Consider the following 25,126-nt stretch of genomic DNA (forward strand, 5'->3'; position numbering starts at 1 on the left):
TTTTTGACCATATTTGTCTTCCCTTTTTGTCTGGCACATAACTCTGCCTAGAAAGGCCCTACATGCCCCAAACTTGGTCTGGTCTGCTCATCAGAGTCCCCTCTACGGGCATGTTTTGGATTGGATTTTAAGATTTTTGACCATATTTGTCTTCCCTTTTTGTCTGGCCCATAACTCTGCCTAGAAAGGCCCTACATGCCCCAAACTTGGTCTGGTCTGCTCATCAGAGGTCCCTCTACGGGCATGTTTTGGATTGGATAAAAAAAAAAAAAGACCATATTTGTCTTCCCTTTTTGTCCGGCCCATAACTCTGCCTAGAAAGGCCCTACATGCCCCAAACTTGGTCTGGTCTGCTCATCAGAGTCCCCTCTACGGGCGTGTTTTGGATTGGACTTTAAGATTTTTGACCATATTTGTCTTCCCTTTTTGTCCGGCCCATAACTCTGCCTAGAAAGGCCCTACATGCCCCAAACTTGGTCTGGTCTGCTCATCAGAGTCCCCTTTACAGGTATGTTTTGGATTGGATTTTAAGATTTTTGACCATATTTGTCTTCCCTTTTTGTCCGGCCCATAACTCTGCCTAGAAAGGCCCTACATGCCCCAAACTTGGTCTGGTCTGCTCATCAGAGATCCCTCTACGGGCATGTTTTGGATTGGATTTTAAGATTTTTGACCATATTTGTCTTCCCTTTTTGTCTGGCACATAACTCTGCCTAGAAAGGCCCTACATGCCCCAAACTTGGTCTGGTCTGCTCATCAGAGTCCCCTCTACGGGCGTGTTTTGGATTGGATTTTTGTTTTTAAATGACTATATTTGTCTTCCCTTTTTGTCCGGCCCATAACTCTGCCTAGAAAGGCCCTACATGCCCCAAACTTGGTCTGGTCTGCTCATCAGAGTCCCCTCTACGGGCGTGTTTTGGATTGGACTTTAAGATTTTTGACCATATTTGTCTTCCCTTTTTGTCCGGCCCATAACTCTGCCTAGAAAGGCCCTACATGCCCCAAACTTGGTCTGGTCTGCTCATCAGAGGTCCCTCTACGGGCATGTTTTGGATTGGATTTTTTTTTAAATTGACCATATTTGTCTTCCCTTTTTGTCCGGCCCATAACTCTGCCTAGAAAGGCCCTACATGCCCCAAACTTGGTCTGGTCTGCTCATCAGAGTCCCCTCTACGGGCGTGTTTTGGATTGGATTTTAAGATTTTTGACCATATTTGTCTTCCCTTTTTGTCTGGCCCATAACTCTGCCTAGAAAGGCCCTACATGCCCCAAACTTGGTCTGGTCTGCTCATCAGAATCCCCTCTACGGGCGTGTTTTGGATTGGATTTTAAGATTTTTGACCATATTTGTCTTCCCTTTTTGTCTGGCCCATAACTCTGCCTAGAAAGGCCCTACATGCCCCAAACTTGGTCTGGTCTGCTCATCAGAATCCCCTCTACGGGCGTGTTTTGGATTGGATTTTAAGATTTTTGACCTTATTTGTCTTCCCTTTTTGTCTGGCCCATAACTTTGCCTAGAAAGGCCCTACATGCCCCAAACTTGGTCTGGTCTGCTCATCAGAGTCCCCTCTACGGGCATGTTTTGGATTGGATTTTAAGATTTTTGACCATATTTGTCTTCCCTTTTTGTCTGGCACATAACTCTGCCTAGAAAGGCCCTACATGCCCCAAACTTGGTCTGGTCTGCTCATCAGAGTCCCCTCTACGGGCGTGTTTTGGATTGGATTTTAAGATTTTTGACCATATTTGTCTTCCCTTTTTGTCTGGCCCATAACTCTGCCTAGAAAGGCCCTACATGCCCCAAACTTGGTCTGGTCTGCTCATCAGAATCCCCTCTACGGGCGTGTTTTGGATTGGATTTTAAGATTTTTGACCATATTTGTCTTCCCTTTTTGTCTGGCCCATAACTCTGCCTAGAAAGGCCCTACATGCCCCAAACTTGGTCTGGTCTGCTCATCAGAGTCCTCTCTACGGGCGTGTTTTGGATTGGATTTTAAGATTTTTGACCATATTTGTCTTCCCTTTTTGTCTGGCACATAACTCTGCCTAGAAAGGCCCTACATGCCCCAAACTTGGTCTGGTCTGCTCATCAGAGTCCCCTCTACGGGCGTGTTTTGGATTGGATTTTAAGATTTTTGACCATATTTGTCTTCCCTTTTTGTCTGGCCCATAACTCTGCCTAGAAAGGCCCTACATGCCCCAAACTTGGTCTGGTCTGCTCATCAGAATCCCCTCTACGGGCGTGTTTTGGATTGGATTTTAAGATTTTTGACCATATTTGTCTTCCCTTTTTGTCTGGCCCATAACTCTGCCTAGAAAGGCCCTACATGCCCCAAACTTGGTCTGGTCTGCTCATCAGAGTCCCCTCTACGGGCGTGTTTTGGATTGGATTTTTTATTTTTAAATGACTATATTTGTCTTCCCTTTTTGTCCGGCCCATAACTCTGCCTAGAAAGGCCCTACATGCCCCAAACTTGGTCTGGTCTGCTCATCAGAGTCCCCTCTACGGGCGTGTTTTGGATTGGATTTTAAGATTTTTGACCATATTTGTCTTCCCTTTTTGTCTGGCCCATAACTCTGCCTAGAAAGGCCCTACATGCCCCAAACTTGGTCTGGTCTGCTCATCAGAGTCCCCTCTACGGGCGTGTTTTGGATTGGATTTTTTTTTTTATGACTATATTTGTCTTCCCTTTTTGTCCGGCCCATAACTCTGCCTAGAAAGGCCCTACATGCCCCAAACTTGGTCTGGTCTGCTCATCAGAGTCCCCTCTACGGGCGTGTTTTGGATTGGATTTTAAGATTTTTGACCATATTTGTCTTCCCTTTTTGTCCAGCCCATAACTCTGCCTAGAAAGGCCCTACATGCCCCAAACTTGGTCTGGTCTGCTCATCAGAGTCCCCTCTACGGGCGTGTTTTGGATTGGATTTTTTTTTTTTTATGACTATATTTGTCTTCCCTTTTTGTCCGGCCCATAACTCTGCCTAGAAAGGCCCTACATGCCCCAAACTTGGTCTGGTCTGCTCATCAGAGTCCCCTCTACGGGCGTGTTTTGGATTGGATTTTTAAAAAATTGACCATATTTGTCTTCCCTTTTTGTCCGGCCCATAACTTTGCCTAGAAAGGCCCTACATGCCCCAAACTTGGTCTGGTCTGCTCATCAGAGTCCCCTCTACGGGCGTGTTTTGGATTGGATTTTTAGATGTTTTACCATATTTGTCTTCCCTTTTTGTCCGTTGTTTAGACATACCTTGCACGAGCCACAGCGCCCACAACACTGCCTCACACAAACAGTGCCAACAGCATGGAAGAGCTACCTGGTTAAGGACCCCAGGTGTCAGTATTTATGCCAGTTCCAATTACTGCCCATGTCCCGCCCCTAATAATGATGTCATAGGAGCACAGGGAAGAGAAACCTCCAAACAGACAGGGTGCCCTCAAGCAACGAGTACCACAGGCTACATATGGGACTATCAGAATCAGAAACCGGATTAGTTTTTATTGCCATGTAAGTTTACACAAACATGGAATTTACTGTGGCAGGAAGATGCATACAATACACATACACGGATCTAAATTAAAAAGAGGAGAATGTATAAATACAATTAAAAAGTCTAAGAGCTAAACAATATGTAAGATATAATAGATGAATATAAAATGTTACAAAAAAAGATAAAATAGGGCAGTATGAGATTATAATTGTGCACTATGCTTAAGCAGTGAAAACGAAAATATTTTTGATGAAAGTGTCTGCAAACTACCCAGCGGGCACCTTGATATCAATTTGAGGTCCAATATTAGTCAAGACTTGATCAAGATGCTGTATAACATAATTTAAAATTAAATTTGTATGGCAATTTATTCCAATGGTAGGTGGGTGAAAATAGGAAACTAATCCCACACAGAAATTGGTTTTATGTATATGTAGGCCAATATGTTTGACGTCCGATTGACATAAATTCATCTTGTTATTTTAGACGTAGAAATTGATGTAATACAGACATCACATTGACATCAATGATTAGTATGTTTACTTAGGATTATATAATATAATATTATTATATTTCTACATTTATATTAATCGTCAGCTTAATGAAGTTGAAATAGCATTCTTTCCCCAAAATGCACCCCTTTGGCACACCTCCTTTTGAACCGTGTACATTAATTCTTTTAGCTAATATTGTGCTTTTATAGATTATTGTCATGAGTATCTGGCAGTTTTCAGAAATACATCGGTGATTGGACGGCAATGTAGGCTACCACAATTGTTCCCAAATGTGAAGCTGGAAAGTGTTAATTAGTGTTAAATTTATAGTAGGTCTAATGTTTCACAGTGAAAAAACATTCACATTTGATGTCTGAAAAACTAAAACTACCATTTAATGAGGATTTCTCTGCTGTTTAAAACCACACCTGTAGATGGCGCTGTGTTAGTAGCTTCTGGTTATGACAAGGTCAAGTGTGAGCCGCGAGAATCCACGGACCCAAAGGAACGACCCAACGTCAACGGAAAATATTTTCACATCATCGTGAACTGTGTTCAACTCATCATCTTTTAATCAGGTGGGTAAATGTGCTGACATCTCATGAAATGTAAAACATTAGTTAAACTTCGAATAACGTGTGTTTTAATGAAACATTTAGCTACTATTTCTGGTACTTTTTGTGTATGCTATAGCTCTAATCTCCCGCCAGTGAAAGCTAATGTAGCCTGAATAATGCTACTAGTAGGCCAGTTGAAGCTGTGTAAAAAGGAGTAGCGTCATATGTCCGTTTGCCACGGTAATGTCGATGTAATTCGGAAAAAGTGCAATTGAATAGACAAAAACTACGCTACAAACGCGTAGTAGCCAGTAACATTAGCATGGTAGTATTGCTACGAGTATAATGCTAGGTCACTTAGCGTTAGCTAAGCTAGCTAGCTAGCCTACAGTTTTGGAAAAATAACTTGCACTGTGGGGACTTTTGGAAATATTTGAAACTCAGTCTAGAATGGGTTAAGTGTATGGTTTTTAAATGTCAAAGAGGTAAATGTTAATTTTACGTTCGTTGAACTAACTAATAACTTATAAATAGGCAGCTCCCATGACTTTACTGTACTTTACACATAAGCACGCAGAATGCATTGTAGCACTGAAAATAATCTAAAATGGCGGAGAGATCTCCGCCATTTTAGATAATTTTCAGTTTCAAGCAACGCTGTCTTAACTGGCCAGTCGTTATGTATCAGCTTGATCCTGAATTCAAAATTACAGCACTTGACAGACTGTTATACGTTTTTCATGACGTAAATCAACAAATAGTTTAATAAATGAAATAAATGAATTTGAATAATACAAATTATTAAAAAATATTTGGAAATAAAAATAAATTAGTTATATAAGAAACAATATTCCATAAAATGAAATATTAGTAGATTAATAATAAACTGAGCTTTAAAAACTAGTTTGCTTTTTTGCAGCTATACTTTGTGTGATGGCATACCACCGAAACTGGCGGAAACGTCATGCTGAAGTGCTGGCTCTTGCAGCTGATGATTCAAATAGCAGTGATGCAGATGTGTTGCTGAGGGCTCAGTCCAGTGAGGATGAAACTGTGTGTTTGTCACCTTCAGCTGATGCCAACATCTTGTATTACGACTCTGATGTATTAGTGCTGTCTTCTGAAACTGACTCTGAGGTTGCTGACAATCTGTCTGAGGATTCTGCAGAGGAAACTGCTCCTGATCTGGTTGAAGAAGTTGCATCTTGGGCAGTTACCAACAAATGCAAGCGGTCTGCACTAAATTAACTATTAGAAATTCTAAGGCGCCAAGGACATCGCCTCCCCAAGGATGCCAGAACACTGCTGAAGACCCCTAAAAGAGTGGCAACAGTTGAAATGTGTGGTGGACAATATGCTTACTTTGGTATTACATCTGGCATTTTGAAAGTTTTAGCCCAGTGCCCTGATTTCCATTAAGATCGCATAGACATGTGCATCAACATTGATGGTATTCCACTGTTTAAATCATCAAATATGCAGATGTGGCCAATCCTGTGCAATTTCCATGCTTTGCACCCTTTATTGTGGCACTCTATTGTGGAAAGGCAAAACCCAGCCCAGTTCTAGATTACCGGTCTGATTTTCTTCAGGAGTTGCAGCAACTTAAGCAAGATGGCATAGTCCATGGAGAGAAAACTCTTCAAGTGACTGTAAAAGCCTTCATTTGTTATGCACCAGCCTGATCATTCCTGAAGTGTATAAAGAATCACAATAGCTACTTCGCTTGTGAGCGCTGCACAGTTAGAGGCACATATGTGGGACGAGTTGTTCTCGGTGCTACAGCACCTGGTGTTGTTGCAAGGTCTGAAGCAGAATTTGGTAGACTTGCCTACAAAGACCACCAAATTGAGAAATCCCCACTGACCCTAGCTGGGATTCCATGCATTCGACCATTTGCATTGGACTACATGCACTTGGTGTGTTTGGGTGTAGTTAGGAGAATGCTTCACTACATGAAGGGAGGACCCAACACATGCAGACTGTCTTTTCAGAAAAGGAGTGAGATTTTGGATAAACTCATGGCATTGAATGGAGAACTTCCTAGTGAGTTTTCCCGGCAGCCTTGGAGTTTACTGGAATTGGACAGGTGGAAGGGTACAGAACTCAGACAGTTTCTGCTTTATACTGGACCAGTGGTTCTGAGAACTCAGACAGTTTCTGCTTTATACTGGACCAGTGGTTCTGAGAAGAGTGCTTTCACGTGCTGTATTCTGCTTTATACTGGACCAGTGGTTCTGAGAAGAGTGCTTTCACGTGCTGTATTCTGCTTTATACTGGACCAGTGGTTCTGAGAAGAGTGCTTTCACGTGCTGTATTCTGCTTTATACTGGACCAGTGGTTCTGAGAAGAGTGCTTTCACGTGCTGTATTCTGCTTTATACTGGACCAGTGGTTCTGAGAAGAGTGCTTTCACGTGCTGTATTCTGCTTTATACTGGACCAGTGGTTCTGAGAAGAGTGCTTTCACGTGCTGTATTCTGCTTTATACTGGACCAGTGGTTCTGAGAAGAGTGCTTTCACGTGCTGTATTCTGCTTTATACTGGACCAGTGGTTCTGAGAAGAGTGCTTTCACGTGCTGTATTCTGCTTTATACTGGACCAGTGGTTCTGAGAAGAGTGCTTTCACGTGCTGTATTCTGCTTTATACTGGACCAGTGGTTCTGAGAAGAGTGCTTTCACGTGCTGTATTCTGCTTTATACTGGACCAGTGGTTCTGAGAAGAGTGCTTTCACGTGCTGTATTCTGCTTTATACTGGACCAGTGGTTCTGAGAAGAGTGCTTTCACGTGCTGTATTCTGCTTTATACTGGACCAGTGGTTCTGAGAAGAGTGCTTTCACGTGCTGTATTCTGCTTTATACTGGACCAGTGGTTCTGAGAAGAGTGCTTTCACGTGCTGTATTCTGCTTTATACTGGACCAGTAGTTCTGAGAAGAGTGCTTTCACGTGCTGTATACAATCACTTTCTTTCCTTGATGGTTGCGGTGTCAATACTGTTGAATTCTGATGATGCAGAGCGTGAGGAACACTTGGACTATGTCAGAGAGATACTCATGTACTATGTGAGGATATATATGGAAACACCTTCACTGTGTACAATGTGCACTCACTAACTCACTTAGCAGATGATGTAGAACACTTCAGATGTTCACTGAATGATGTTTCATGCTTTCCATTTGAGAACTACCTGCAGACTCTAAAGAAAATGGTCAGACAATCTCGCAATCCTATAGCCCAGGTTGCCAAACGTCTAGCAGAACTAGAACATTCTACAAAATGTAGGCCTTTTACCAAAGAGAGCTTTACTCGCATCTCCACAAGACCACGAGATTGTTGTTTCATCCTTCAGAACAAGGACTTTGTATTTGTGAAGGAAATACGCGAAGAAGGCACCTTGGTTTGTGATGTCCTACGCCAATACCACACAGAGTTTCTTCAATGATCCTTGTGATTCTAAACTGCTCAACATCGTCCGTGTTAGTGACATGAGCAGAGCTAGACGTCGACTGATCAGCAAACAGCAGTTGCATCGTAAAGTTGTCTGTCTGCAAGCCAACCCTGGTGAAGCTGACACAGGGTATATTTTGTTCCCCATGCTGCATCATATAGAACGCAAGTAACTGAATTGTAAGTATGTTACTAAAATTAATATTCCTCAGGGCTTTTCCAATAACTATCATTGTCAGGGTGTGCAGGTTGTATACAATTATTGTTCTGAGTGTGGAGGGGAAAATGCTACACTTATGTGGATTGAGAGCAACACATTCAGAGAATGACTAAGTTGCCTAAAGTTAGTTGTTGTAGTTGCCTGAATCTCTGCATATTTTGTTCTGGTTGTTGTACAGGTCTCATGGTGTGGGTCAGGGCAGTTTGGACAGAGCCAAAGGGAGAAGAAGAGGGAGTCATCCCGGAGGATAACATGGTTTACTGGCCAACAGGAGCTAATGTAACCAAAGCAGCCGAAGAAATGCAACAACCAGCAACCAGCAAGTTTCCACTGCTGAAAATCAACTCAAGTAAGTTTTACATAAATAATTTAACCCTCGTGCTGCCTTCGGGTCACATGACCCAAAGGTTCATAACGAACCATCGTTGTGTTTACCCAATACAAAAACAAATAAAAATAATTTTCTTTTAACCTTCGCAATGTGGGGGGTCTGAGACAGCCCAACGGTTAAAAGAAAATGCTTCACTTTGTTTTTGTATGCGGTAAAGTTGTCGCAATACGACGGTGGGTCACAATGACTGATGGGTCAGAACGACCCGAAGATAACACAAGGGTTAAGCTAAATCTGGGTTTTTCTACTACTCAAATCAAGTTAGTTATTATAAGCCTGCTTGTTCCATTTACTTCAGAGAAGCGAGAAGAGTGTGAAGCATTCGACCAAACAACAACTGCAGAGCTAAGTGAGGAAGAATGCATTACTGTTAGGAGGGTGAAGAAGAAAAAATACCCAGGGTTTATCTTAGGTATACAATAACTGCACATTGTGGCAGGCCCATAGTTTCTGGTGCTGGATAAAAGTATATGTTGTGACAATATGCACTGTGGTAATACTGTTGTTTCTCTTCTTACACAGATGAGGATGAAAGCAGCTCAGATGGTGCTGGAACCGGATGTGGCAATGTGCAGAAACCATGTGTGGAAGCACAGTCGCAACACAGTAAGCAAACTGTTAACCCTTGTGTTATCTTCGGGTCATTCTGACCCATCAGTCATTGTGACCCACCTTCGTATTGCGACAGATTTACCGCATACAAAGACAAAGTGAAGCATATTCTTTTAACCGTTGGGCTGTCTCAGACCCCCCACATTGCAAAGGTTAAAAGAAAATAATTTTAATTTGTTTTTGTATTGGGTAAAATCGGGTAAACACAACGATGGTTCGTTATGAACCTTTGGGTCATGTGACCCGAAGGCAGCACGAGGGTTAAGCATCATAACTTTTATATATATTTTTTATCTGAAAGTGCTTAATGCGGCAAATCCGTCATCTAATTGCTCCATTTTGTTGTATTTCATTCGTCAGGTCCATCCTTGCCAAAACCACCAAGGGTTCAACAAAAGAGACTTAGATCTAAGTCCCACAGTCTCCTACACATCCCTCAAACTACACCGAAAAGATCACACACTCAGCACAAAAGCTCCAGCTCTCCATTTCACAGCACTCCGCGCCAGAGATCCCACACACCGCGCCAGAGATCTCACACACCGCGCCAGAGATCTCACACACCGCGCCAGAGATCTCACACACCGCGCCAGAGATCTCACACACCGCGCCAGAGATCTCACACACTGCGCCAGAGATCCTGCTCTCCTCACCACAGCTCTACACACCAGCACTCCCAGTCTACTCATCAGTGGTCCCACACTCCACATAGGGGAAACACAAAGAGGGTGGTGAACCATTCCCATTAGATAATGGAATATAATGTTAGTATACCTCCTTAATTTACTAACAGTGGTGTTTTTGCAAATGGGACTTATGTTCATTTTCATTCCGATTTGCCCTTCAGAGTTCCAAAGACGGGTCCTCTATCTGCTGGCCGATATTCGTGAAAAGCTGTCCCAGGTGGGCCAAAACTGTGAGCCCCCAGACTCTCAGTTCCACCTGGTGAAGATGAACAGCAGGCGTGAGCTCAAGAATCTGGAAGGGCAACTGGCTGATAAAGGAAAGAAAAATCTCATGGTCAGTTTAACTATGCCAGGCCAATAGTAATACTGTTCCTATCATATTCAGTGTTTTCTGTGTTCCTGATAGGTATTTTTTATTATCAGATGTCTCGGTTGGTCAAGATTGGGGGTGCAGATCTTGAGGACTGTGAAGGATATGATGAAAAGGTAAATTAATCCATAATATAGTTTCTCTCAGTCACTTTGGTGCCTTCCTCATATCAGAATTTAAAATGTCAAAACTTCACATCTAGTCACATCATAAAAGCTCTGTTGAATAGTCACATTTAGGTATTAAGTCATTGCCTGAGTCATTATATGAAGTATTGAATAAGTTGTCATATGCAGTTTGTCTTTAATAATTTTTCCATTTCTATTACACATTAATGAATTGCTGTTTTGTAAATCAGTATACTCTTCTTGTATGACAATTAATTACATGATCTGCCGACAAACTGCAGTACAAACTTAACTGTAAAATCAACTGTTCATTCAAATGGCACTGACATGTTGATTGGCATAAGTACTTGCTTTTGAGACATAAAGTAAGCATTTTACAAAGCATTGTGTGGGGCAGTTTGTACTGATTGGATCGAGCAATGTACTTAACCCTTGTGCTGCCTTCGGGTCACATGACCCAAAGGTTCATAATGAACCATCGTTGTGTTTACCCAATTTTACCCAATACAAAAACAAATAAAAATAATTTTCTTTTAACCTTCGCAATGTGGGGGGTCTGAGACAGCCCAACGGTTAAAAGAAAATGCTTCACTTTGTTTTTGTATGCGGTAAAGTTGTCGCAATACGATGGTGGGTCACAATGACTGATGGGTCAGAATGACCCTAAGAGAACACAAGGAAGGCCATTGCACACAGTCCAAAATTCGTAAACACGAAACACGAAAATGTCGGTCTCAGTGTGCAAAGGCCTTTACTGTTATGCAAACGTTAATGTGCATAACAGCATGTGCAACCCGCCCTCTTCAGAGGATTCAGAACGCAGCGGCCCGCCTGATCTACAATCTACCCAGACGCTCCCATGTTACCCCGCTCCTCATCTCTCTCCACTGGCTACCTATCATGGCCCGTATCAGATTCAAGACCCTGGTATTGACCTTCCGAGCAGTGAACGGGACTGCACCCGTCTACATCAAGTCTCTCCTGCAGCCCTACACCCCCACCCGTCACCTACGGTCTTCTTCAGACAACAGCCTGGTGGTCCCACCGCTCAAGACCGCCCGGTCCCAACACAAGCTCTTCTCCTGTCTGGCCCCCCAGTGGTGGAATCAACTCCCCACTTCCATCAGAGACACTGACTGTCTCTCCACCTTCAAGAAAAGGCTCAAGACGCACTTGTTCCGGGAGTACAACGGTACTTAGGAATGGTTCGCTTGACCCGATGTTAGTTTCCTCAAGGATCACAATGACTCTTGCTTAGAGACTTGTTGCTCTTGTGGTTAGTGGTAACTGACTTAAATTTTTGTACTCGCTGTGATATATTGTTTTATTATTGTTGCTTGCTTTTTTTTCCACAGGTACACTTGCACTTATAGCAGTTCATGTTGTATAATTGTAACTTGTTTAACTACATGCTCTTATGGTTCTTCCCTTTGGCACTTATTTTTGGTTGTTCACAATGTGTGCTTCATGTTTTGGCTACTCGCAATGTTTTGTGGCTATCTCGTTGTTATGATCAGTGACCTATGCACTTTGTAAAGCTCTCTCTTGGAAGTCGCTTTGGATAAAAGCGTCTGCTAAATGAATAAATGTAAATGTAATGATAATTTGAGAAATGCACCAAAGTGACTGAGAAACTAAGACAGTCGTCCTCTGCTTGAAGGCTCCGCCGCTCTGGTCACTTAATTGTATTGTTCATTCAGCTTAACAAATATTGGTTTCTGATTTCACTTGATTGTTGTTTTTCCTTTTACAGAGTTCTTACAAACAAGTTGATGGCTATGATGAACATGGATGGCACAGGGCCAAAGAAAGCTTTTGGCAAAACAAGGCTTTGCCAAATTATAATAGGTAATTGTGTAATACTTCATCACTTCGAGTATGGTTTTATCTAGATCCGTTCTGTCCAGTCCTCTGAGATGCTCAGCTTGAGTGTATGTACCAGTGATGGTTTCTGAAAATGTATTCTTTACATTCTAATGTCCTAAAATTCTAATAAATGTTGCTCCATCTTCATTCAGGTGCTGTACAGCAGTCAAAACCAGCATCGTCAGAGGGGGATATAAAAAAATCATATGAAGAACTATCTCCGGTCTGCTCCCGACAGATATGGGGGTATGGGACGCCAAAAGGGCCAGACAGCAGTCGATCTTTGTTCAGGATCAGAATATGTATTTGACAAAATCCAGCCTACATTTGTACTTTTAAATTTGAAGCTGATGAATGAAACTTTTCTTAAATTTGATTACGTTTGAGTTATTTTTTGGTTGTCGAGAATAGGTGTGTGGATGTCAAATGGACATCATGTTTTTGACATCAGTTTGATTTGCATATTTGACCTATTGTTTGATGTCAATGTTGGATCTAAATTTAATGTATTTTCAACATCAGTGTTTGAATGTAAAATGGACATCAAGTTTTTGACATCAACTTGATTTGCATATTTGACAAATTTTTTTACGCCAATGTTTGATGTAAATGTAATGTATTTTCAACATCAATTGCCCACTGGGTAGTGAATCAATCGTGCAAATCAATGCGTTTAAAAGAATGGGACTTTTATTCAGAAATTCCCTATTCCCAGGTCCAGACTCCCGTTTTCTCCGCAGGAAGTCGGAAAAGAAGAAGGCAGGAAATAATTGTAAATCACACAGGACTGTCAAAGGCTTTATCCAGCGATTTCTTTTTTCGAACATAAAAAATAAAGGTAAGTTGGACTTGATGTACCTTCACTACAATGCATTTGAGCTCCTTTTCTGATTGGGACGTGCTGATTGCATGTTGTGACAAATTTAAAATCCATTCAACCCTGTGCTCGGTTTTGCTAGCTACTGTAATTAGCCACAATAATTGTCTAGCTAGACTTACCTGGTAGAGGTACCTGAGGTTAGAATGATTAGACAGTAGCTGATTAACTATATGCCACCAAAGAAAATGTACCACTACTGCAAACCTATGGGTCAGTAAGACTGGTCCTACTAGTAACGTAGTATAACATGTTCACTAGCTTTTAACTAGTTTGTTGGTACGTGCCGAATAACGTTAGCTAGTTACAGTTGCTAACACGGTTCAATGCGGAAATAAAATGACGTTTAAAGCAACGCAACCACAAAATGAAGATTGGGTTAAAGCTTCAGCTCACACTGGCACAGATAGATCTGTTAGTTCAGGCCGAGGACTTAAGCAAACGTGTCACGTCCCCCCATTGGTTGGTGTAGCTAGAACAATTCATAGCAAGTATCTAACTATCAGCACAGGGATGCAGCGACGTCAGCAGACGAGTAGGCTGGCTAGCTAGTTACTGTACAGTAATATAATTTGTTATTGAGAATGCGTATCTATGCTTTGTGGTAACAGTGACAGGCCGTATCATTTACTTAGTTACCCTTGTTGCCCAAGGTCCTAACTCACCGTCATAGCTACGCTATCAGCTTTGGTGTGATTAACAAGGAGATGTAGATTTAATATAGAGATTTATGATGATATATCAATGTGTCTGCTAAAGGAAGTCAGGTTGATGAAAAATAGTTTAGTTTCATAATAACTGTCTAATGTGAGCCAGTGTACTTAGCTTGCTAGCTAGGATATAGGCCTACGTTTGCACACAAAAATGCAACCAATTCTAACTATTTCGCTAATTCAACCATTATGTGACCAAACATATGTGGACACCTTCTCAGTATACAGTCACAACATATCACTCAAATCAGGGTAAAAAATAATTGGTCACTACTTCGTTTCTATGCCTCCACTGTTTTTTTGTTTTAATAGTTGAGGTCAGGGATTGGTGCTGGCCATTTATTCAACACTGAACTCTGCACAACATGTTTAGGGTTATATAAAATATTTAGGTAGGCAAGATGGCACCCCAATGCAGATCAAGCACAGACAGACAGACATGACTATCTAACCAGCTGACTGAAGGACAGGCCCTGGATTTACGGTTTGGCGCTGACCAAGCAGCTGAATCTTCTGGTAGAAGAAGAGAGGAGGCTTGTGCTTCATGGTTAGTTCTCCCTTCCTCGTCCACATACGATGGTGTGACCAGCTTCAACGGGACGGATCACCAGGGATTGTAAGGAGGAGGTGGGGGTAGTGACATCACTGCTTCCTGGGAGAGAATAACATATTGCCTGACGTGTAAAACGCATTCAGTTGATGTAAAAACACCTATTATTAACACTCATTTTGAATAACTAATTAAAACTACACATTTTCACGGTTTCTGTGTTTGTCAGATACCGGCTCTTAATGTCGGGATTCTGTGATTCCGCCTTTGTTATCCGTGTTGTGAAAGTCAACTTCTTTTGCTACTATCCATCTATTGTTAATTTTGGTATGAGTGTGTATATATACAAATCTGACCATATGTATCTTAACTTTTATTTTATATTTATTATTGAGTGTGAAGGTTTAACCCTATGGTCCTGTTTAGTAGCTATCTGGTCTTGTTGGCCATTGAGTGTGATACTTGAACCTTAACTCCTGTTTGGCAGATGTGGAAGGCAGCAGCCGGTCAGTCGGTCAGCGTTGCTGTGGACAACGGTGCGGATGACTGGGAAACAGACCCAGACTTTGAGGTGCGTGACTAATGATGTGACTCATGATGTAACTTATGATGGGAGTCATAATGTGACTCAAGTCTGTAGACACATTGATCCATCCATTTTTACTAAATTGTTTCTCTGTTCTTCCCACTAATCCCCTTTTGATAGATGAATTAATTAAAGGTGTAACAGTTTACAAAATCTAGGTTTGGTTTGACTTGATAAGTTTGGTACTTTTCAATACAGCAAAAAAAATTATAAAAATCACTTATGGCCACGGTTTAAAACAAAATCACCTAACCTTGTAATGAGCTATCTCAGTTTAGCGTAGCTTACCTTGCAAGTTGTTATGTAGGAGTGTTTATCTTGGGAGGGGCAGACAGCACAGGGCCTGGTACGTTGTTTGGGCTGTCTTAGCGCAGTGGCACTGAGAACATTTTATTTCACAATTTAAGATAGATTTTATTTTCCAAATGTAAAAGTATTAAATAATAGAAAAAAATTGTTTGGTTTGCATGCTTACCAAATCGATGGCCTCACACAGAATGGTTCAGTAAGAATACGTGTAAATGACGTTGTGTCCTTGGGTAAGGCACCTCACCCTACTTGCCTCGGGGGGAATGTCCCTGTACTTACTGTAAGTCGCTCGGGATAAGAGCGTCTGCTAAATGACTAATTGTAAATCTAAGTAAATATTTATGTCATTGCCATCAGAATGGCAACTCCTTGTTTCATTGTTTCACAAACAAGTTAGTCAAAATGCTTAGCCATGTTGGCAGTATTCTGTAAGTAGTTTCTGATGTAAACTACGGCCAAAGTTTTGATGACAGTGCTTGAAAATGGCCAAGGCGGCACTTGTTAAGCATAGATCAGTTTCAACAGAACAAAGTTAAAATTACTGTATGTGGAAAATTGATTGCAAGAGATTGGGAAGGGTTCCAATTTACACTTTTGTTCTATAACTTATGAAAAATAAAAGACGGTTTTACAGCACTGCAAACTGTAGCACAAAGGAAAAATACAAAATTTGTAGAAATGTAAACATACACCCCTTAGTCAGAACTGTACATGCAGTCCTGTATAGGAAATTACAATTATGACAACTGCTTCAACCATTTTACATGAAAGGAGTTATTGTTTATTAGTTATTGATATTAACTAATGCATGTTTTGGGGTTAATACTATTCTACAGAGAACCAGTATAATACATTTTAAACAATATGACATAAGCAATTGACAATGTAGGAAACCGCAGACTATTGTCAATGTAGAAAACGATTAAGTGACTAAGAATCTTTGTCATTATTCTTTCTTCTGTGCTCCATTCTCTTTTGACAGGGTTAGTCATGTCCCATCACACGTCAGACACAAACAGGGTTATGGTTATCTAAAGCGTCTCCTCCCCCTAACCTCTCACCTTGTTCCCTGTGCTGGCAGAATGACGTGACGGAGCAGGAGCAGCGCTGGGGGGCCAAGACGGTGGCTGGCTCCGGCCACCAGGAACACATCAAGTCAGTGTTAGGGTGGCTGTTGAGTAGCTTTGCACCCAATGTCATGTTACTGTTGCCTCTTACACCTTCTGATGTTCTCCTTAGTATCCATCAGCTACGTGAGAAGGTGTCAACGGAGCACACGTCTCTGAAGCAGCAGGAGCTGGAGAACATGCCCAAGGCCTCGCACGGCTACGGGGGCAAGTTTGGAGTGCAGCAAGATCGCATGGACAAGGTTGAAGCTTCAAAACAAACCATAGAACATATTTAAGGATTATTTTTCAGTTAATTTTTTCCAAAATGTACTAAACTCCCAGAGTCATCATTTGTGTTGGGTCACACTGTGTTCCAAGTGGAAAGTATATTTAGGTTATTAAAACTGAGTTAAGTGGTTGAAGTTACAGTTAGCATGAACAGTCCACCTGCACTGTTGAATTACTAGATTTTAGGTGGTGTAATTTGCTAAATCCATCTTTATTAAGGATGGCGTGCCTAAATGAGGACCCAAGATCAGACTTGACAGGACAGGAATGAATGCTGCAGTCCATCTGCTGCATTCATCTGCATCTGTCTCTGTTTTATCTTGTAATACCTGTATGTATATATACTTGTATGTATGTATATATACTTGTATGTAGAATTGATATGTATATATACTTATATGTAGAACTATATGTTTTGCCTCTCCGTTCCTAGTCTGCAGTAGGCCATGAGTACCAAAGCAAGCTGTCAAAGCACTGCTCACAGACCGACACCTCCAAAGGATTTGGCGGGAAGTTCGGAGTGCAGGCTGATCGTGTTGACCAGGTATGATCACCTTAGTCTTATCAGGCCCAACTGGCTTGGATGAAGTATATACTTAATACCAACTTCTCAATATCCTAAAAATGTACAACTGTGGATGTATACTCTTTAAATGAAGTGGAACCACATGGTGAACTACTCCTTTTCTTTGCACTTCTGCAACTGGTTAGTTGATGTCGTTATGCCAGGCAAGACATTACGACGCTGGAAAATGTTGTATTCCGTCTTGGTTCTAAACTTGACTAACAGCTTATTCCTGCTTCGTTATTTTCAGTCTGCTGTTGGGTTTGAGTATGCTGGCAAGACAGAGAAACATGCATCGCAGAAAGGCAAGGGGATACAGTCTGTTGTTAATTACAAACCAGCTTTGTATTTGCTTCCTTTAATACTATATTCCTTTAATAGTATTTGAGATGTATGTGTAATATCTTACATCATCAAAAGACAGGTCAGCAGTATATATTGAGTTGTGCAAGGAACAAAGTATAGTGTTTGTTTAAAGGGAAATAGATTAGATACAGACATGCATGTTGTGTTTTTATGATTAGAAATGTCAACTCTTTATCATTGTCCCCATGTTTCGTGTTCCATGACCTGTAACCCCTGTTCAGACTACTCCACTGGGTTTGGAGGCAGGTATGGGGTGCAGGCGGACCGCGTGGACCAGAGTGCCGTGGGATTCGACTACCAGGGGAAAACTGAAAAACATGAGTCCCAGAAAGGTTTGTTCAAAAACTCACGTTGCATTAAGACTCACACCCAACCACAGTGGAAACTTTTGAAACATAATGATAATCTTAATGTTTAAATTAAAAGCCAAACAGATTTTGTTTTCACTGTCTTTGTATGTCTACCACCTAATTTGACAGGTAGAATCCATGGAATCTTGAAAACAATCTGTTTAACCTTTTCATGGTCTCCCTGCTTGCTCTTGTCCCTTTACTTTACCTAATGTTTCCAGATTATGCCAAAGGCTTTGGTGGTAAATTTGGAGTAGAGACAGACAAGGTGGACAAGAGTGCGGTGGGATTTGAGTACGAAGGCAAAACGGAAAGACACGAGTCCCAGAAAGGTTCAATTTGTTTTTGTGGGGGTCTTTAGATTACACCCAGTAACCTTTGGGACTATGGCACTGAATGAAATCGCACTTTGCTTTGCATATCAACCACTTACATTTTCTTCCAAATCATTTTACTAGCACGTTTACTTACCAATTAATCTCAACTGTAATGTGGGGAAAATTGAGTTTATGATTAAGTAGGCACAGAGGGTAATTTCAGTGTGTTAATGCAGACTATGTGAAAGGCTTCGGGGGCAGATTTGGTGTACAGTCGGACAGGCAGGACAAGTCAGCAGTCGGCTGGGACCACCAGGAAAAACTGCAGCTGCACGAGTCACAGAAAGGTTTGTGTCTTACCTGTCTGTCCCTCTTCACCATACCTGCCTACAGCACTACTACACCTGCCTACAGCACTACTACACCTGCCTACAGCGCTACTACACCTGCCTACAGTACTACCCCCTGCTACAACGAGAATGCTTAGCAAGTTTTAGAAGGAGTACTGATTGTGAGTAGCAGTGTAGAATGCCTCAAATGGGCATTGCAGACTCCCTGTTACAAACTGGAAGTTTCAGTTGCTTAACTAGTTAGGTTTAGGAAAAATGTGGATGTAATAACTGCAAGAAATAAAACAAAGATTGAAAAAGTTTTAAGGCTAGGACTATGCTTCATCCATGTCTGGGAAACTGGGCCTACATGTTCATGTGAGCAAATGGGATGGTAACTTTCTTTTCTCTCATTTGCAGACTACTCTAAGGGATTTGGAGGGAAGTTTGGGGTTCAGAAGGACAGAATGGATAAGGTACATATATTGTTTACAGATATGCCCACGTTCAAATGTACTTCTTTTTTATATTGTCTTGATTGCAAATTTTTGTCTCTGTAATCTAGATTTCCCTGACAGACTTGTTATTAGTCTCCAGCATTTGGACTCAATAAATGTATTGGAATAAAATCATGTTTAGTGCTCTAACTGTTGAGTGTTACTAATTGTTTTGCTTTCTGGTATTTGTCAGAGCGCTGGGACATTTGAGGAAGTTGAAAAGCCAAGTCCAGCCTACCAGAGAACCAAGCCTGTGGAGGCTGGTGAGTCGGTCGTACGAGTTAGCGTTCCTGTAGAGATGTTGTCATGTTTTATTCTGTGTTCACAACAAACGCAAAGCGAAATATTCGCGCAAATGAAGCACCTTTTAGCTTTGCGTTCATTTGTGTTTATTTGCGCAAAGCGCTAGGAGCCATCCATTTTTTTACAGTTGTCAACCATGTCCGAAATGACGACTATAAACAAATACGAAGTAGTGTGGTATAGCAGAGGATGCCCACAGACAGCTACAATACTCTTGCCTTCCAAGAATATTTCATTCGCACAATTTCTCATATTTTTGCTGCGCAAAAAAAATTCTTCAGCGTTCGGTGTGAACCCAATTGGTTGTACTCTTTTGCGTTTCTGTAGAGATGTTGTAAGGTTAGGGTTAGCTAGTAAAATCCCTCCCTCCTCCCCAGCTGGCAGCAGCACAGGCAGCATCAAGGCCCGCTTCGAGAACATCGCCAAACAGAAGGAGGAGGAGGATAAGAAGAGGACAGAGGAGGAGCGAGCAAGGAGACAGTTGAAGGAGAAGCAGGAACAGGAGGAGGCGCGTCGCAAGATGGATGAAGTCAAAGCTCAACCAGCCTCTCCCGTGCCAAGTCCAACCCCTCCCGCCCAGGCACCGGCCCCTGTGTATGAGGTGAGGAGCAGCAACCTTATGCAACTAGGACTGGTTTCTCTGTTCTGCTCTAATCTCCCCCCTGTGCAGGACACGGACGTGTACCAGGACCCCGCCCCCCAGGCTGCTGCAGAGAATGGGGAGCAGCTGTATGAGGCGGAGCCCAGCCCCCAGCCACCCGCCCAGCAGGAAGCGCTCTACCAGAACCCCGATGACTACCAGGCTGACGGGGGAGGTGAGGGCCTACACACTACCACCACCGCATCCATCCAGTACAGATAATGAATATATTAGTGACCTTTGACCTGTGTTGTCTACAGATACCCAGACGTACGAGTATGGGGAGGACCAGGGGGTGACTGCTGTGGCACTGTATGACTACCAAGCAGGTGAGAAACAAACCCACCGGCCAGCACCAAACGTATCCCGTCAATGACAACATTATATGCTTTTTAGCCTATTATACAAACTAATCCAGGTGCCTTGCATTGCAGCTGGAGATGATGAGATCTCCTTTGACCCGGACGACATCATCACCAACATTGAGATGATTGACGAGGGCTGGTGGCGGGGTGTTTGCCGGGGTGCGTACGGACTGTTCCCCGCCAATTATGTTGAAATACGACAGTGATCTCCATGCGCACTTTCACACCATTAAGATGCCTCTTTTTGTTTCTCTCTCTCTTTAATATTCTGTTGCTCCATCTGGGTTCAGCTTTGTTTCTTCAGTCTTTTACTCCCTATCCTTCTACCTCTTGTCTCTCTGCCAGATATCTGTACTGCTAGTGAGAGGTTCACTTCTCTGTACAGGTCTGCTAGTGAGAGGTTCACTTCTCTGTACAGGTCTGCTAGTGAGAGGTTCACTTCTCTGTACAGGTCTGCTAGTGAGAGGCTCACTTCTCTGTACAGGTCTGCTAGTGAGAGGTTCACTTCTCTGTACAGGTCTGCTAGTGAGAGGTTCACTTCTCTGTACAGGTCTGCTAGTGAGAGGTTCACTTCTCTGTACAGGTCTGCTAGTGAGAGGTTCACTTCTCTATACAGGTCTGCTAGTGAGAGGCTCACTTCTTTATACAGGTCTGCTAGTGAGAGGTAGACATCTCTGTACAGGTCTGCTAGTGAGAGGTTCACTTCTCTGTACAGGTCTGCTAGTGAGAGGTTCACTTCTCTGTACAGGTCTGCTAGTGAGAGGTTCACTTCTCTATACAGGTCTGCTAGTGAGAGGCTCACTTCTTTATACAGGTCTGCTAGTAAGAGGCTCACTTCTCTGTACAGGTCTGCTAGTGAGAGGTAGACTTCAGTGTCCTGGGTGTGGTAGGATGACTGGAGTACTCAGGCTTTTAGGCTGCTTTCCCAGAGGGACGAACAATGCTTTCTTATCTCATTTTGGAATCAAATAAGAATGACAAGAGTTCCATATATATCTTGTTTCAGACTTACCTAAACGGTTTTTGCTGCTCTGCCTTCCTGCTCCATCTTAGGGTTCTATTATATCTATTTATAGTTTGCCTACCTGCAGTAAGTAGATTTAGGTTCACCAAAGAAAGGGTTAGATTAGTTTGATCACAAGCCTGGTAAAGCAATCTCCTCGTGTGGGCTCATGTACTGGGCCCTTGCACCTCATTAGAAACCTATTGCCTTATGGTGGGTTGGTTAAGAACTGGAGGTATGATATGCAGCTGTTCTTGACACTTCTGGGCGGTAGGCTGGAGAGAAGTCTGGTTCGAGAAAGCAGGGAGCCATAATTCAGCTGATTTACCACAGTAGCAGCTAGAGATCTGAAAGACATGAATATTATTTTTAACACTACATACCTGCATGAGTGTTCGAACTATCTATAACGTTTCTAAAATGCACTACACAGACCTACATAAGCTCTGAAATTAAGTGAATTGAAAATGGTGGTACGTCAGTATGTCTCAGCTAAGATAAGGCCTACTGAAGCGGTTATAAAAACAGTATTAATAAAGTCACCCATTGTTCTCTTTGCTGAAGACGTATAACAGATACCAGAGTCCATTTGAACGTTCTGCTGTTCTTGCTTCTCTTGCTGTTGCTGTCCCAACACCCGGGCCACAGATGCTGCCTGGGATTCTGTCTAGTGTTGCATACTGTTGTGGGGCTTTTGGTGTATTCACACACTGACATCCTTTTTCTAAGTGGACCAATGTGTTAATGAGGCAAATTATTAAGAAAGTGATATTAATCTAGTTGTTTTATATTTCAGAATGGCTTGAACTATAGCAGGCTAAAAGGGAACCTTTTCTTTGGTGGATGCTAATTATCTAAACTGACAATATCTCTTGTCGTTATGGCAAGTTGTGTAGCTTCTTGTCGTTATGGCAAGTTGTGTAGTTTACAGTTGAGTAGGTATATGAGTGGATTATCTAATTCCATCAGGGTTTGGGGTTTTGTAATAAAATTATGCATTCTTTTAATCTGTATTTTGCTTGTATTCTGCTTGCTCACATCTATCATTATGGCTGTTTATTTTTGAGTAAATGTTTTCAATAAACAAATAAACCTGTACATTTGTATTACATTCCAAAGCATTGGATATTACTATGCAAACAACGATGACAATGGAGAATAAGTCTCAAACTGATAACCCAGGAAAGTATTTAATCAGACTAGTAAATATAAAATCTGTGATTTGAAACTAGGATGTTTTAACATACAATGCTGTAACAGGTTGGGGTGGCAGGCAGACAAAGCCTACCAGAGGAACAAAATATCCCCTTTTTGTTGATTTAACCTAGGCCCATCTATTTGGTAGTGGCAGGTCTTTGTGGATATTTATAAACCATAAGCAGTACACAATGAATAACAATTGTCACCATCCCCAATAAACAATTTGTCCACAGAAGGAAATCAGAACTCGTTTACAACTCACTTCTTCTGTTCCTCGGGTTGCTCCGGAGAGCATTTCTGAACTTCCTTCCTTCTGAACCTGCAGCATCTACTAGGCGGGAAGATATACTAGGCGGGAGGAATCTACTAGGCGGGAGGAATCTACTAGGCGGGAGGAATCTACTAGGCGGGAGGAATCTACTAGGCGGGAGGAATCTACTAGACGGGAGGAATCTACTAGGCGGGAGGATCTATCAGGCAGGGAGGCTTCGGAAATGACACAGGCCACAACTATTACTGCAAGACAGTTATTTTGGCTCGGGACTCTAAATTCAACTTCAAAGTCTTTGTTGCCCCATGTAGTTTGCAGACCAGTTAAAACTCAGAGATGTTTCTCATTTAGTCAACGGATTAATTAACCTACACAAGAGGTATTTTTACAATAGGTGAAACATGAATAAAACTTTCATCAGTTATAATCTAAATATATACAGTACCAGTCAAAAGTTTGGACACATTTTCCCATTCAACTTTTGACTGGTACTGTATATAGTCTGTGACCACTCTTCCATAACTTGAATGTGTCAAGCTACTTGTTCCAAAAGTGAATCTGAGAGAAATGTTCTGAGGTAATTGGACTTTAAAGACTTTTTTATTGGCAGTGGAAAACAAGTTTCAGTATTTTATTGAAAGTAAGAAATAAATACTACTGGTAAAAATAGTTCATGAGTACTCAATCTTTACACGATTTTTGTTACACTCAGGACAATTTCCAATGAGAAATTTAAAAACAGGACAATAACATGATGTGCATTGTACATAAATTACCAAATCACAAGACAATAAAATGATAACTATGTGTTCCCCCAAATCCTGTATGCAGGACACTTAAATCGGCATTATCAAATAAGGAGTAACTTCTTAATTTGACCTTGGCTTTAGTAACAGCTTTGCCAGAATCAGGAAAACTTGGGATATCATAAAAATCCTACAAACAGAACAGCAACAAAACATAGAAGAGTTAATCAGTACAAAAGGAAAGAAAGTAGGTGACAGATGACAAGGCTTGATAAGTCTTGGAATTAAGTTTTTTGTGTGTGGGCAGATCACAGCACTTGGGAGTCACAGCAGGGCAGGGCTAAACACCAACCCTCGAGGCCACATTGGCCTTGGTCCGTCAGGGAGGAGCCTCCAGGAGGGGGAGGAGCCCCACCCAGGAGGGGGAGGAGCGTCATCAGGCTCAGTATCGGTCATGTGCTTCTTCAGGTGAACCACCATGCATATTTCAGAGTAAGGCAGGATAGGATTGGGCAGTGGGAAGTTATGAGGAATGGAGAACTACAGTACAACATGTGAGGAGAAGTAAAGGACTTGTACAAAGTAGCCATCATCTTTGCTACAGCATTATGGCTTCTGTTTGCATCATTAAGAGTTTAGTTTTGGTATCCCCGTTAGTACGAGGGTTGCTATGGTTACAGTCTGGTGTCAGGCGTCCACAGGATTTGCCTTGAATCTCCAGTCATCCTCTGATATTCATATGAGACGCATTTACAAGTCATCATGATTGATATGCAGAAACATACAAAAGGTATATAAGAGCATATGAAATAAAATTTATATAATATATCAAAGTCACATGATCATCAGATTAATTATTATAAAACCAAGAAGAGGACAAGGGGAAAAATACATCTGGTCAAAAAGATGATAAAAAAGATAAATATACACACTCCAGACAATTAAAACATTCATTCAGTTATTTTCATGTAGTTTTACACTTGATACGTTTGAGGACAGGGAGGAAGGGAGGATTTAGAAGAGGCAAAAAGAGCAAAAATCTAAAATAAATGAAATGTCCCATTGCTTTACATAAATATAATAATACACATTGATAACTCTATGATGTGTCCTTTAGGTGTGCAATAAAATATTGGTGACAACATGACTTGTTCGGTCTGTAATAAAAATTGTTTTTTTATTGTTCTTGTTGGTCAGGTCAGCATCCATTCCTGACGGGAAAACAGTTCATTTTCGTCGTCTGACCAACATCCACCTAGAGAAATAATGACGATAAGAGAGATGAGACAGAATGTGTAGAGAAGCAGTAGAGCGACAAGAGGTAAAGAAGCGTGAACATGCGTTATTTAACCATGATTGGGTTTGGGTCACAACATGCTTCCACCCCCTTACAAGAGAAGAGAAGGGAGTGCTGTAGAAGTGAGGAACACAATTAGTAGTGTGTATTTATTATGTGTTGACAGTAGAGAGTGTTTGTGTTAAC

General features: G+C 41.7%; 2 protein-coding genes and 1 long non-coding RNA gene across 17 annotated transcripts in view; 2 read left to right on the forward strand and 1 right to left on the reverse strand.

The window, feature by feature from the left end:
• Positions 1 to 8,902: 8,902 nt before the first annotated feature.
• On the forward strand, positions 8,903 to 9,658 carry LOC134027865 (uncharacterized). Its single transcript, XR_009931478.1, has 3 exons — positions 8,903 to 9,009; positions 9,120 to 9,203; positions 9,570 to 9,658. It is a non-coding gene; the product is annotated as an uncharacterized LOC134027865 (long non-coding RNA).
• A 3,307-nt stretch (positions 9,659 to 12,965) lies between these two features.
• On the forward strand, positions 12,966 to 22,524 carry LOC134027697 (src substrate cortactin-like). Of its 8 annotated transcripts, none has more exons than XM_062470696.1 (17): positions 12,966 to 13,097; positions 14,887 to 14,970; positions 16,376 to 16,449; positions 16,534 to 16,663; positions 17,125 to 17,235; positions 17,507 to 17,561; positions 17,844 to 17,954; positions 18,194 to 18,304; positions 18,526 to 18,636; positions 19,039 to 19,094; positions 19,309 to 19,378; positions 19,796 to 20,019; positions 20,089 to 20,233; positions 20,319 to 20,387; positions 20,493 to 21,006; positions 21,073 to 21,186; positions 21,253 to 22,524. In XM_062470696.1, the coding sequence occupies exons 2-15, from the start codon at positions 14,887 to 14,889 to the stop codon at positions 20,627 to 20,629; spliced, it is 1,488 nt and encodes a 495-aa protein (XP_062326680.1). In that variant the 5' UTR covers positions 12,966 to 13,097; the 3' UTR covers positions 20,630 to 21,006; positions 21,073 to 21,186; positions 21,253 to 22,524. The 8 variants fall into 8 exon arrangements, with proteins under 8 accessions (XP_062326680.1, XP_062326682.1, XP_062326678.1 ...); XM_062470698.1 differs by having other exon boundaries at positions 21,073 to 21,171; positions 21,271 to 22,524; XM_062470694.1 differs by having other exon boundaries at positions 21,106 to 21,204; positions 21,238 to 22,524.
• A 954-nt stretch (positions 22,525 to 23,478) lies between these two features.
• Positions 23,479 to 25,126, reverse strand: part of ppfia1 (PTPRF interacting protein alpha 1) — a 37,016-nt gene continuing 35,368 nt past the window's right edge. For all 8 annotated transcript variants that reach the window (XM_062470681.1, XM_062470680.1, XM_062470679.1 and 5 more), the window contains one exon: positions 23,479 to 24,898. In XM_062470681.1, coding sequence (XP_062326665.1) covers positions 24,837 to 24,898 — 62 coding nt within the window. In that variant the 3' untranslated portion in view covers positions 23,479 to 24,836. The remainder of the gene's footprint in view (positions 24,899 to 25,126) is intronic.

The sequence above is a fragment of the Osmerus eperlanus genome, chromosome 10 (assembly GCF_963692335.1).
Source record: "Osmerus eperlanus chromosome 10, fOsmEpe2.1, whole genome shotgun sequence".
NCBI lineage: Eukaryota > Metazoa > Chordata > Actinopteri > Osmeriformes > Osmeridae > Osmerus > Osmerus eperlanus.